The following is a 12452-nucleotide window of genomic DNA, read 5'->3' on the forward strand; positions in this document are numbered from 1 at the left end:
TGGCCAAGTCTCAGCTATTTTAGCAGATTCCTCCCTCAGAGTAACCAAACAGGAACATGCCAGATAAACAGTAGGTTTATGCGCTGAAAGAAAGGTATAAACGGTGGTTCTGACCTCAAAATGGAAAAATGTCTCTGCGTAGATCCTACCAGCAAAGTAACAGGACCTAACAGTGAAACAACTAACTCAGATACACCCCCTGAGATGTAGCTACATCTAGATGAGTATTTTAATAGCATTTTTTAATAGCATAACACCAGTGTAGATAAATCTTCTAAGTTACAAACAGAAATAGTGCATTAATAGAACCTTATGTGAATTTGCACTAGCTTAGGTTTCTGCAGAGTTGCTGGAGAAAACGTTTTTAGTATTGCTACAGCACTAAGACTGATTGAGCACTCTGTAACAGTTTATTGATGGAAAATGCAGAGCTAAATGCTCGTCAGTTTAGAGCTCCAGTCTTAAAATGGAGACTTGTTATGATGTTAAAAAGGAGTTCCTCAATGTTAACGGCAAATGGAATTTTTCATTAGAAATCCGGTGACACCTAGTGGCAAACCCGGAGATGAGATGGGGTAAGTTTCAGCTCTCTTGTGGAAGTGCATTGCCTTTTCTTTTCTGATATGCCAGTCTAAAATCCTCTCCAAGCATACTGATGTCACCTTCATCTCTGAGTATTCCCTGCAGTAAGGGGAAAGAAACACACGTTGGAAGGTAAAACACGGAGAGATATCTGAAATTTTCTAGGGAAGAGAGTGCCGTAGCTTGTATCCTGGTTCTGGGATCACCTTTGAAACAAAGAGCCCTGAGAACTGTCACAAAACTTCACGGATAAGTTTAAATTCAAACGGGTGTGCTGGGTGCTGACCTAGAACTGCCTCTTTTGTTCTTCACACAAATGATGGCAAGAACTGCTTACAGATTCCAGCATGAGCAATGCGCAAAAGACAACATTCATCTGCATTCTCTTATAGAGGCGTTCATAGTCGGCACAGTGAAATCAAGAGGAGAGGCTCTGGTTGGGGCAAGGCTCTGTCTCCACCTTTAGTTGTACTGAACTAGCCTGTAGAAAGACATCATTCTGAAGAACAACTGATGCTGAACAACTTCATCAGAAACTATGTTTTGGGGAAGGGGAGCAAGGGAACCTGGAAATAGGGATTTCTAATTCTAAATTCATTTTAGGGCTAAACAGAACACCCTTAAGGCAGCACTTAAGGAAAAAAATAAACTACAAATTGCATTTATATTGGAGACTTTAGAATTAGCACTTTTCTATTTAACCATTTTGAGCGAAGTAACATGATGTAGCACTACAGGCACAGTGTCGAAGCAGAGGAAAGAACAAAGCAGAACATCAATATCATGGAGCAGGCATGAGCCCTGGACACTGACATCACCAAGACTTCCTACGGCAACAAATTCAAACCAGAAAACTATACCAGAATATTGTCAATTAGGGTTCTCTTTTACTAAATCTACATTAGAAAATAATTCACTTCGAATTTTACAAATTCATGACCAAATCAGTGTATTAATATTTGAATAAAAATTACACTCCACTACATTTACAATGCTTTCCAGTATTGAAGAATTTCTTTAAAGAGTAAGAAATGTAAATGCATTTCCAGATCCCTACAGCAGCTCCTTGTTCATTTGTGTCCCACCAGGTGATCCTTCCCATTATGAAGTTTAATACAAAATAAATTGTAGCTCCTATTACAGTGACTGCTTCCATCTTTTTAACTCTAACAAACGCATGGATGGATGGATGCAGTGAGCTTTGAAACACAGCAGAGTCCATGCCTTGTTCCTTTGGGAGCAGAAGACTCAGAGGATAAGCCAACAATATAAGAATTTGCTCCCCAGACCTCAACTGAGAAGCATGGTGGAAATGGGGTTTAAGATACAGCAGACCCCTTTCCAGCTAGCAGAGCCCTGCTCTAGAACTTACATGCCGTACTCCAAAAACTGGACATGCAAAACACTGTAGGAGCTTTCAGCAAGCTCTGTACAAGGCATCCGCATTGCGGTAGAGCCCAAAGCCCCTCGTACAGAAAGAGTAGTTTGGTAAATTGCTTCGAAAAAAGAGGAGAGGAGAGGAGAGGAGAGGAGAGGAGAGGAGAGGAGAGGAGAGGAGAGGAGAGGAGAGGAGAGGAGAGGAGAGGAGAGGAGAGGAGAGGAGAGGAGAGGAGAGGAGAGGAGAGGAGAGGAGAGGAGAGGAGAGGAGAGGAGAGGAGAGGAGAGGAGAGGAGAGGAGAGGAGAGGAGAGGAGAGGAGAGAAAAGAAAAAAGAAAAGAAAAGAAAAAAGAAAAGAAAAGAAAAGAAAAGAAAAGAAAAGAAAAGAGAAAAGAAAAAGGAAAGGGTGAACTCAGGAGAGCTGACACAATAAAGGACACCCACCGACTCCACGAATTCACAGCTCTGCAGCTTCACCTTAAACAGGGCAAACATTTAAAGCACCAAAAATACAATTCACTTACTGGAGGAAGATAACCCAGTAATTTAGATGCATGCTCCTTCAAGAGTTTCTGTCTCTCTTCTTCAACAATTGCCTGGAACTTCTCTTCTCTCTTCGCCTCCAGCTGTCTTTCTTCAAGTTCCCGCTCCTACAGTAAAGAAGTTGTCGTAACAGTGCAGTTTCAGCTCTCTGAACATTTGCTTCCACCCATATCCACCACAGTATAAAGAGAAAAGTTTTTTAGTGGAGTAAATTCTGAACTTCCACTTACTAACTCCTGGTCATGGGAAATTAATTTGGAAAGGGTGGAAAAGTTTATGTAAAAAACCCCAAAGCACTGTTTAAACAATATGGATTTGGTAATGAGAAAAAAATGTCAGAGAAAAGAGAAGACTGCATGGCAAGACACAGGGCTGGTCTGCTGGGTAAGCATGGAGTCTCAATACTGGAAGCCCTTTTCGAGGTAGTTAAATTTTGGTTCCTTCCTGGCTCTCAGACAAGTTAGGCTGTTCCTGCCCTTCTGTGCTAATCCAAGAAAAGGAGAAACAGGCACGCAGTCTCATGCTGATTAAGTAGAAATCGCAATTCACACTGCACATGGGGCTTATACCCTACAAATGGGTGCAAAAACCACAGCAGAGGATTCTGTGACTTGTTTTCAATTTATGCTTTTCCTCCTCAGATGATAATTCAAGAGACTTAACCTAAAGCCAAGGCTGGGACTGCCCCTTTTCATGCATCATTATCAGTGTAGTACAGTATTAGTACTGTAGTAGTTGTGCCGCTGACCCCATGGCTCCTGAGGAGGGATTTGCAGAGCATGTCAAGTATTCAGGGCTTTAGGGATGTTGTTGACTTGAGCTACAAGAAAATGTTAGCTTGAAGAAGCCTTTTTGCACTTGTCAGCAAACCAAAACAAAAGCCTGCTTCCCCTGCACATTTCTCTGCAAGTCCCCTGTCACCTTTCCCTAGTAACAACAGCCTTGTCGCTTCAGATAGCAGGAGTGTCCTCATTGAAACCCTTTGGCTCCAACCTAAGGCGAACATGAAAACTCTTACTTTATCTGCAACAAACTGTTGGCGACGGTCTTGAATCAGTTTTTCCACAGCCCTTCCGTGTTCAAGCTGTTTCATTCTTCGTTTCTGAGCATTCAGCTGGTCAAGGCGATCATCCTCTGCCAACTTGGCCAACATCTGTTGTCTGAAGGCTTGTTCCTCTTCTTGCATAGCTTGTCGCACAGCTGCCTTCAGAGCCAACTGCTCTTCGTATGCTTGCCGTAAGTCTAGGCGCTGCCTTAGTCTCTTTTCTGTTTCTGCCTGTAAATGAAATGTAATCAAAGGCTCTGCTACTGAACGTACTTCGGGAAACTCTTACTCAATGTTCGTAAAGCATCACAACTCCAATGACATGTGCAAAAGCTGAAGGAGGGCTGCTCCATCACAAAGATGTCAGAAGAAGCAAAGGGATGTAAAATACTGCCCTTGCATTCACTTTATTAAATATCTTCTAGATCAGCGATTCAAAGTTTTCATTTTCTCTTTACATTTTGTATCTGGTCTGTTTAGACTTGTCTGCCCATAGCTACAAGAGTTCCATAAACTACATGTTTTCCTGCATAGCCACTATCTTCATTTTATAGAAGTTTCATCCAGACCAGTTCCATTAGCCTGAATGTTCTGAAGGAATTACAGCAAAGCTGCAATAATCCGCTCTCCACTTGCATTTTCTGTTAACAGTTTATGCACAGGTACACATTAACATACATACAGCATATTAAAAAACCTGGTATCTGACAAGCACGACAATATCTGTGTATCTGCAGAAGCCCAGTAAAAGTGAAATATTCCCCTTCCTCCCCACTGCACAGGTTCTGCTTCACCTACCTGCCAGCACTTACCATCTCCTTCTTCCTTTCCGCCTCCGCTTGTTCTTCCAGATACAGCTCTTGGAGGATTTGTTCTAGTTCTTCACGCTTCTGTTGTTCTTTTTCCAGGTTCTGGGCAATCTATCACAAGAAGGAAAGATTTCTGAATAAAGACAAAAATGTACAAGAATCTTATTTCTCCGATTTAAATTTTTGTACCATGCTTTGAACTCTTTGTTTTCTCTCCTCAGCATCTCGAACTTTAGCAATCCAGTCTTCTTCTCTTTGTTGCCGAATGTTGGCAAATTCCATAATTTTCCTATTTTCTTCTTCCATCTCTTCCTGTTTCCTTCTCGCCCAGATAGCTTGATCTTTTTTATATTCTTCAATATGTGCCTGAGTTTCTCTCATTTTAGCTAACTTCAGTTGTTTTTCCCTGTAGAAGATGGAAAAAAATGTTTATTTAACATGATGCAGAGTCATGTTAAACAGACCATATGCTCATCGCTAACAACATTCCAGAGACTAAGATTTAGTGATTCTCCATATCCATTTACATACCTAAATTGAACATACTTATTTATGAATTGCCCCAAAAAAGGAATCTCATGTCTAACCCCCTTCTTCAGGAGGACAGACTGCACATACGGGTACTCACTACTACTGCATTTCATACACACTGTGACAAATCAAAGCCAGGAGGAAGCCCAATAGCCTAATGGCACCAGCATCTCCTACACTTTTTTTTCTATACTAAATGCTACCCCACCACAGAGACACTACCATCCTGCCCTCAGGAACCTCCTTTCCTCTCCCTGTCCGTAAGACGGGCACACAACATCTCTCACAGAGGCAGGGACAGGAGGCAAGGCAGAAATCAGTGACACGCAGCCATTTCCAGCACAGTGGGCCCAGTGGAAGCACGCCTTGAAATCAGCTGGATTTTCGTGTTTGGGGAACAAGGATGCGAGACTGGCTGGAACATTCTGAGGTTTATACAGCAAAATCCAACAAGTCAGTCTCTTGTTAGTAAAATGTGACCAAGAAAAACTAAAATGGGCCTTAGTCTATGAAATAAATGTATAAGAATTAGTTTTCTACACAGAAGTACATGAATTGTTTTGCTTCAAATTAATAAATAATAAGAATTAAAAGTAACTAACATTTGATCTTCCTCCTTGATCTTTCTTAAAATTTCATCAATCATGAGTTTCTCTCTTAGAAACTGTTCATAAGCATCCTGCTTCTTCCTCTCTTGTTCCTCAACCTGTTTCTCCAGTTCTCTGTGATATGTTATTTTCTCCTCCTTTCGCCTCAGTTCTGCAGTACTTTCTTCTCTTATTGCCCTTTCGTGCTCTTCCTTCATCTTTTGAGCTATTTCACCCTCACGTATCTATAGGGAGAAAAGCAGTGCAAGATTCCTTTTTACTCCCACTAATACCACTTGTTAGGAAAACACACACCATATAAAAAGGAATTACACAGCACTACAGAAAAGGGAATGTTTTCCACCTCAGTCTATAAATGCAGTGCTGAACATGCCTAAAAGCTTAATTCAGTAAGCAGAACCCTTGAAGAGAACCCTCAATACCTAAACAACTTAAAGAAACTAATAATACTTTAAGGAAGCTGCGTGTTGAACAAAGACCAAGCAGAGCATTCAGCACAAGCAAAACTATGATCAGCTTAATGACTGGATGTGGGTTAACGCCACAGAACATCCTCAGTCAACTCCTGTCTTTAGTGCAATCTGCATAAACTGAATTGTGTATAAAACATTCTTGGAATCAGAATCATCTGCCTGATTCACCAGAGTTATTCTACACATAAATACAAGTTCACAGTTCTCTCTGAAGTTGTTCAGATAGATATGTAGTAACAACATTTTCAACAAGCTGCTTCTGAGGTAATGACTCACTACAATAAGTATTTGCTCTACATGCTGTGCCACAGTTTTAATTTGGATAAATATTACAAAGCCTAAAATGAAAACTCTCTCCATTCACACAGCTTTATCCTGCTACTTTGATTGCATAACAAAGCAAACCTTTTCTATAGCTGGTTATTGATAGATAATTAGTCCTTCATTAATGCAACTCCCATTTTCAACCCACCCACATTGAACACTGTTTTAAATAGCAAGTTCAGTGGCAAAGGAAGGGTGCTCAGCACTATCCCTACAATGAGCCTCTGCACTCGGGTGCAACTTATTACCATGTTCTCATACTGCAGAGCTGCCTTCTCAGCGATCTGTGTGGCTCGCTCCTTGTTCATGTAAGCGAATTTCAGCTTCTTGTCCAGCTCCCGAAGTTCAAGACTGGGGAGACAAGAGATAAGACATTTATCCTGTTACAAGGAAGTACCTATAGGAAAAAATGGATTTTCCATCACTGCCTAAACACAATTTAAAAAAGTATTTTTCAGGCAAAAATACTGCTCTAGTAAAAGCACAAAAAGAACACTTGTTTTAAAACAAGAGTTATCTGTATTTCTACATATGCTGTCAATAGTTGGGCATACTTTACATCTAACTACATAAATACATGCATGCCATGAATATGCATACTTACAGAAATGTGTAACTTTAAGTATATACATAAACATATTCAAAACATTTATAACAATCTTTACTGACAAAATTTGCTTTAAATTAACTTATCAAACCTTACTCTTAAAATAACTTTTCCTCCCACCTCAAATTCATTTTGTGCTTCTGTTACAACTTCCAGCGTGTCTCACCCCACTGAGGGCGCAGCTTTGTCACACCTCCCCTGTCACACCTCCCAGTCTTCCTCTGTCCCACATTTGTCTCCATTGCTCTCCTCTGACACCTCTCTGGCATTTGCAGCCACGGGTCTGGCCACAGCCTCCTCCCAAACACCACTCAAAATCAACCTTTTTTCCAGTTTTCTTTTTCCAGTTATGAACTTCTCTATTGCACAAATTCAGGAAGTTAAAGCCTATTGTAAAAAATAAGTTACGCATCTGATTGGAGCACACTAGAACTGCCTCTGTTGCTTGAAAAGATCCCGTCCTACAATCTCACTGCATCTAAGGCTCAGTCAAAATGCAATCAACAGAAATAGAAAGCAAGCAGGAGGTACACGACAGGCTGCATACTTCCGTAAGCACACTTTTCAGCGTTGAGAATGATTTACAGCAGCAGCTAGTTAAATAAAGTACTGAGCTCCGTAAAGCGTTACCTGTTCTGTCTTATTTGTTGCCTCATCCTCTCATCTTTAAGTTTCTCGTGGTTCAACCTCGCCAGCTCTGCCGCCTGCCTCTCCTCCTGCTCCAGCTGCAGCTCCCGCCGGGCTTTGCTCTCTTCAGCCTGACCAGAACGAACAGACCCCGTAACGTCTCTCCCCCCGCAGCTGCACCCACAGCTAGAAGCAGGCAAACTGCAGGACTGCGCAGCCGGAAAGCGACCTGCCAGGGCAGCGGCGCCACCTCTCTCTGCCCTCCGCCGAGCGCCGACCCCAGCGCCCCGGTCCCCCTCACCTGCCGCACGGCCTCCTCCATCCGCCGCTCCTGCTCCAGCGCCGCCCACAGCCTGACAGCCCGCCGCCGCCCGCTCCGCTCCTCCGCGTCTATCGAGGCCTCCACCCGCCCCGCATCCCGCCCCACGAACGCCTGCGGGGGAGAAGACCGAGCGGTTGACCCCGCACTGAACAGGAGCTGCCCCAGGCCCGGATCCCCTCTCCCGACACCCACCATGGCGGCCGCCCGCCAGCGCCGCCGCTGTCATGGCAACGAGCCACGCGGCCGGGAGGAAGGGCGGGAAACAGTTTTAACTTCCGGGAAGGGCGCAGCGCTGATTGGTGGAAAAGGCAGGCCGGCCATACGCATACCGGGTGGGCGGAGCCGCGGCGGGAGCGGGGCCGCCCGCGGGGCTGAGGTAAGCGGTGAGGGGCTGCGGGCTCCGCCTGCGCCCGCCGGTAACCGCGGCTCGTACCGGGCAGCGTTCGGTTCAGTGTTTCCGTCCCTCACAACTGCTGTGCTGGATCCCAACCAGGCGGGGGCAACCGCACAGCGGAGAAACCGGCAGCCAGCGGCATGCAGGAGGTGGGTGTGGGTGACCTTCGCTGGTCCCAGAGGGATCCAGCCCCAAACCCTGCCCAACCGCTTCTACCGCTTTTCACACCCTTGTTTTCCTTTCTGCCTAGTGATGTGAAATTAAAGACACATAAGCTTAATCAAAGCAGTATTTAAAGTTCAGTAATGTTAACCTACTTTATAAAATAAAATGAATAAAGCTTAAGAGAACATCACCTCTCAGAACTGGGTAAAAATAAGTCTGCATGTTTCTACTAATTCTGTATTAGATATGCCTATATCTAGGTATATGAGATAAGAATAGTCATTATTTTAAACTGATTCTTAATCTTTTATAAAATCTCCCAAATGAGTGAAATTCTTTCTGAAGCTTTAGCTGGTTTTTGCTTTTTTCATGACAAAGATTTTCCCACAGTGCTGTTGGGGGGAGTAAACTCTAGGAGACCATGTCTTTAACTAAAAGCATACTGTATCCCCCAGTGATTCTGAGGGGCTGACTTACTTAGAAAGAAGGAAGTTTTTAACTGCACTGTGCTAGCACTGACTTCCAGTACTCAAGGCTTGGAGGTCTCGTGGGGTGAAAGGATAAAGGTACAAAAGATACATTTGCTGCCCCAACTCCTCAGTGAAGAGCTAACACAACACACTGGAAATGAATGGAGTTCTCTTTCTTGCCAACAAAGTAACAGAATGAGGACCCCTCACCTCTGGAAATCACAGCAAATAACCGTCAGGTGCAAAAAATCTCATCCTTGCTCACGTGATGTCCTCAGTTGGGAACAGCAGCACTCTAAAATGAGAACAGAAGTATACTTGGATTCAGTCTCCAGGACAGCAAGGCTCTCAGACAAAAAGGTGGGAGTAAAAATGCTTGAAAACACACACATCAGAGACAAATGAACCATTCACAAAGGTATTTTTTGATATTAAGAGGTGGCTTGTATTTGCACGTAAAGAGTGTTTGTGAGCAGTGCATCCACAGAATGGACAAAACACAGCACTAATACCCAGTCAGGTCCCAAAGGAAAAATATTTTGATGTTTCCAGGTCTTGGCGCCTCATTGTTCTTTTCTTTCCCATGCATCTCAGAGGAGCTGCAGTGTGTTTAAAATGCAAAGAAAAAACAACCAGAGAATTACTCTATCCTCAATACGTTACGGCAGTTTGTGCTCAGAAACTCTTCACCTTTAAGGCCGTGATTGTTTTCCTGAACATAAATTAAGCCACAGGGAGAGCTCAGTACTGTGTGTGCGGATTTCCAAAGGAAGGCAAGTACAGTGTTCGATGGTGAGAGCAAGGAGAGAAAAACGCTCCAGAAACCCCAGAGAAACACCCAATATATCCTTGCCCTGTTCCTTTTGTTACATTGAACACTTGAATATGGAAAACAGTGATTTCTTTCATTTCAGATACAACCGCTGGTCCCATCTCGAGACCTCCCCAAGGAGCTACAGGCTCCTGTCCTAAAGCTTGGCTGTCTTACTGTCTACTTTTTAACTCCTTGCATCAAGTCAGAACTTCCCCATTTCTAGTTTGTGACCACTGGCCACTCAGATTCACACTGTGCCTTTCGGCAGGAGCCCAGCTTAGTTCCTGGTGCACTCCCCACACCACCCAGAGGGTGCTCTGCGGTCCCCAGGCACTGGCTGCACCCCCCTGTCCAGGTTATCTGCAAACCTAGAGGGTGCAGGCACATGGGTAGTGCACCTGGGCAAGTGCCTCTGTCCTGTGCCTCCAAGCACATCCTGTTCTCCTCAGCAGGGTCACCTCCGTTGCAAGATCTACCTCCACCTGAGGGGCAAGCATCTGCTCTTGCTATTCCTCCCAGCTGTGCCATCACAGCAGGTCACTGCTCCACATAGGGTTCCCCCTTGTACATTCCTATTTGGGAAGAAGTCGAACAGTGTGTTGAAGGCAGACCTACCTTTTCTTCATGTCAAAAAGCAGACCTCCTTGATGGCACCAGATAATTTTGCAGTTAAAGACCTAAGAATTTCACACTTGCAGAACAGAGTTCAGTCCAGAGTTGTTCAGCTTACTTGAATAAGAATGTAGTTCTTGCAACCCACTGGATCAGACTCCTTAGAAGTGTGTTTATGTTTAAGCTTTCTTTCCACAATACGATTTATGAAGTTTTCAGAATAACAGATAATGAAATATTCACTTCACTATAGTTTAGAAAGGAATGAGTCCCAGCTGCATAATTGCTATCAAACTCCTGTTTCATAGAGCATTTCTTCTGGCAGCAGCATGGTTACAGCTTAGTGGTCGGTGACCTGCTTCTCATTCCTTTTTCCCAACAGCATTAAACACTCCCAGGTCCTGACAAGCTTCAGGTAACCAGCACCCAACTGTACAAATGTAGGATTAAACTCAGCAGTCCTTTCTCGGGGTTAACATAGGATTTTGATAAATATTTCAGTTCTCAGACTCAAATATCACCACATACAGATCCACGTATGACAGCAGAAGTGAAGACTGCCGAGGAATGAACAGTTTTGCTAATAATAAAAGTGATTAAATGGAGCATTAAAGGGAAAAATAACCTTCCCGTTACTTAAGCAGTTTAAATAGAAGGTGGTACAGGAGCACACAGTAGAAAAGGTCATTAAATGAAAATGGTGAAGCTATTTTGCAGGTTTACCTCTTTTCTAGGGCGTTTTACCAGATGATCATAACATGAGACAGTGACAAATGCATTCCAGCTGAGATAAGATATGTAGGTCATGCTGATTTTGCAACATTATAAACTGCTACTGGGGATAACACAGCTTCTCTGTGAGGTAATTTACCTTCTTTGGATGAAAAGATAAATGTGAACTAACAGGGAAGAGTCTGAAACATCTGAGCTGTGCTATTGATCTACTAAAGACCTAGATAAGCCACAGAGAAACTAATGCTTGCTTTGCTTGAGATCAGTGATGGATGGGATAGCAGATTTAAGCAGCTAAGGGGCTATCACTGTCAAGAAAATCTTAGCACTAACTTGTTTATTGTTTTTTTTTTTAATTATCCTGCAGCAGCAGGGAAAAAAACATGTCCCATGGCAGCAGCAGAGATCTTTTACTTATGACATTATGGACTGTAAACAAAAATACTACAAGGAACAAAAATAGTGCTTCAAATGCGTTAAACAAAAATACAGCTGTTCCTAATGAGAAAAACATGGTTTAATGACTATTTAGCTGTAGTACTAAGTTTCCAAAGATTAAACAGTGTCTCTGGCCAGAAAGGATGTTTGTGCAAGGATGTGAACAGAAATCAGTCCTTTTCAGGGGCAGCATGGTCTGGTTTTTGGTCTTTCACCTCTGCTCATTCCTTCCGGTGACGAGTAAAAGCTGTGACCTGTGTGTCTAAAGGCTGACATGACAAACTACTGGAATGCATTTCTATCCACAGCTTTGTACTCATGTATTCCTCTGTAAACAGCGTTCTCAACATTTCCTGATAGTATTTATTACTGATGCATTCAGGTTTATAAAGCACCCACCTGCTCCCCTGAGGAGACACATGGTTTTTAACAACTGAATACATAAGTTCCAAAGACCACAGATGAATTTTACACCACAGTGATCTTACTCTCCAGTGGTTCTCACAGAAGGTATTTTTGCTGCTTGGACATAAAATAATAGTTACTGTAGTTAAAAGGCGGGATAACACCAAAACAGAGTCCTTAAGTAGTCTGTAGAAAGCATGTTAAAAGATAAAAATTGCAGTGTAGTGCAGCTACACCAGATTCAACTTCTTTGTAGGCAGAAAGATTAGACAGTTCCTTCCAGGCTTATGTGTTGACAAAATCATTTTTCATCCCAGTCTCTTACCTCTACACAATCCTCGTCATTTCTTTGTTTCCACATTAGCAATGCCAAGAAACTAAGTGCTTCTTGAAACATGCAGCCCAAACTTGTTTGATACTGTAAAACAGAAGCAGGGGATTAGGACACTGTTTTGTCACTCATTTTCAAGTCTTTCTCTCCAGCCAGCTTTCAGCCTTCCAGGATTTGTTCAGGGTCAAGATGGGAGCCTGCCTGAGGCTCTCTGACTCTTTCTTTCCTATTTTCTTTGGGTTC

General features: G+C 43.1%; 1 protein-coding gene across 1 annotated transcript; it reads right to left on the minus strand.

Annotated features, from left to right (window-relative positions):
* Positions 1-391: 391 nt before the first annotated feature.
* Positions 392-8112, minus strand: MNS1 (meiosis specific nuclear structural 1). Its single transcript, XM_061447029.1, has 10 exons — positions 8041-8112; positions 7828-7959; positions 7530-7657; positions 6541-6643; positions 5490-5719; positions 4546-4762; positions 4360-4467; positions 3521-3778; positions 2484-2609; positions 392-681 (listed from the first exon to the last, which is right to left on the minus strand). The coding sequence occupies exons 1-10, from the start codon at positions 8041-8043 to the stop codon at positions 583-585; spliced, it is 1404 nt and encodes a 467-aa protein (XP_061303013.1). The 5' UTR covers positions 8044-8112; the 3' UTR covers positions 392-582.
* Positions 8113-12452: the final 4340 nt, after the last annotated feature.

This window comes from Pezoporus flaviventris, unplaced genomic scaffold (assembly GCF_033815535.1).
Source record: "Pezoporus flaviventris isolate CSIRO_AGI_PZ_B2104156 unplaced genomic scaffold, CSIRO_AGI_Pfla_v1 ptg000006l, whole genome shotgun sequence".
In the NCBI taxonomy this organism is placed as follows: Eukaryota; Metazoa; Chordata; class Aves; order Psittaciformes; family Psittacidae; genus Pezoporus; species Pezoporus flaviventris.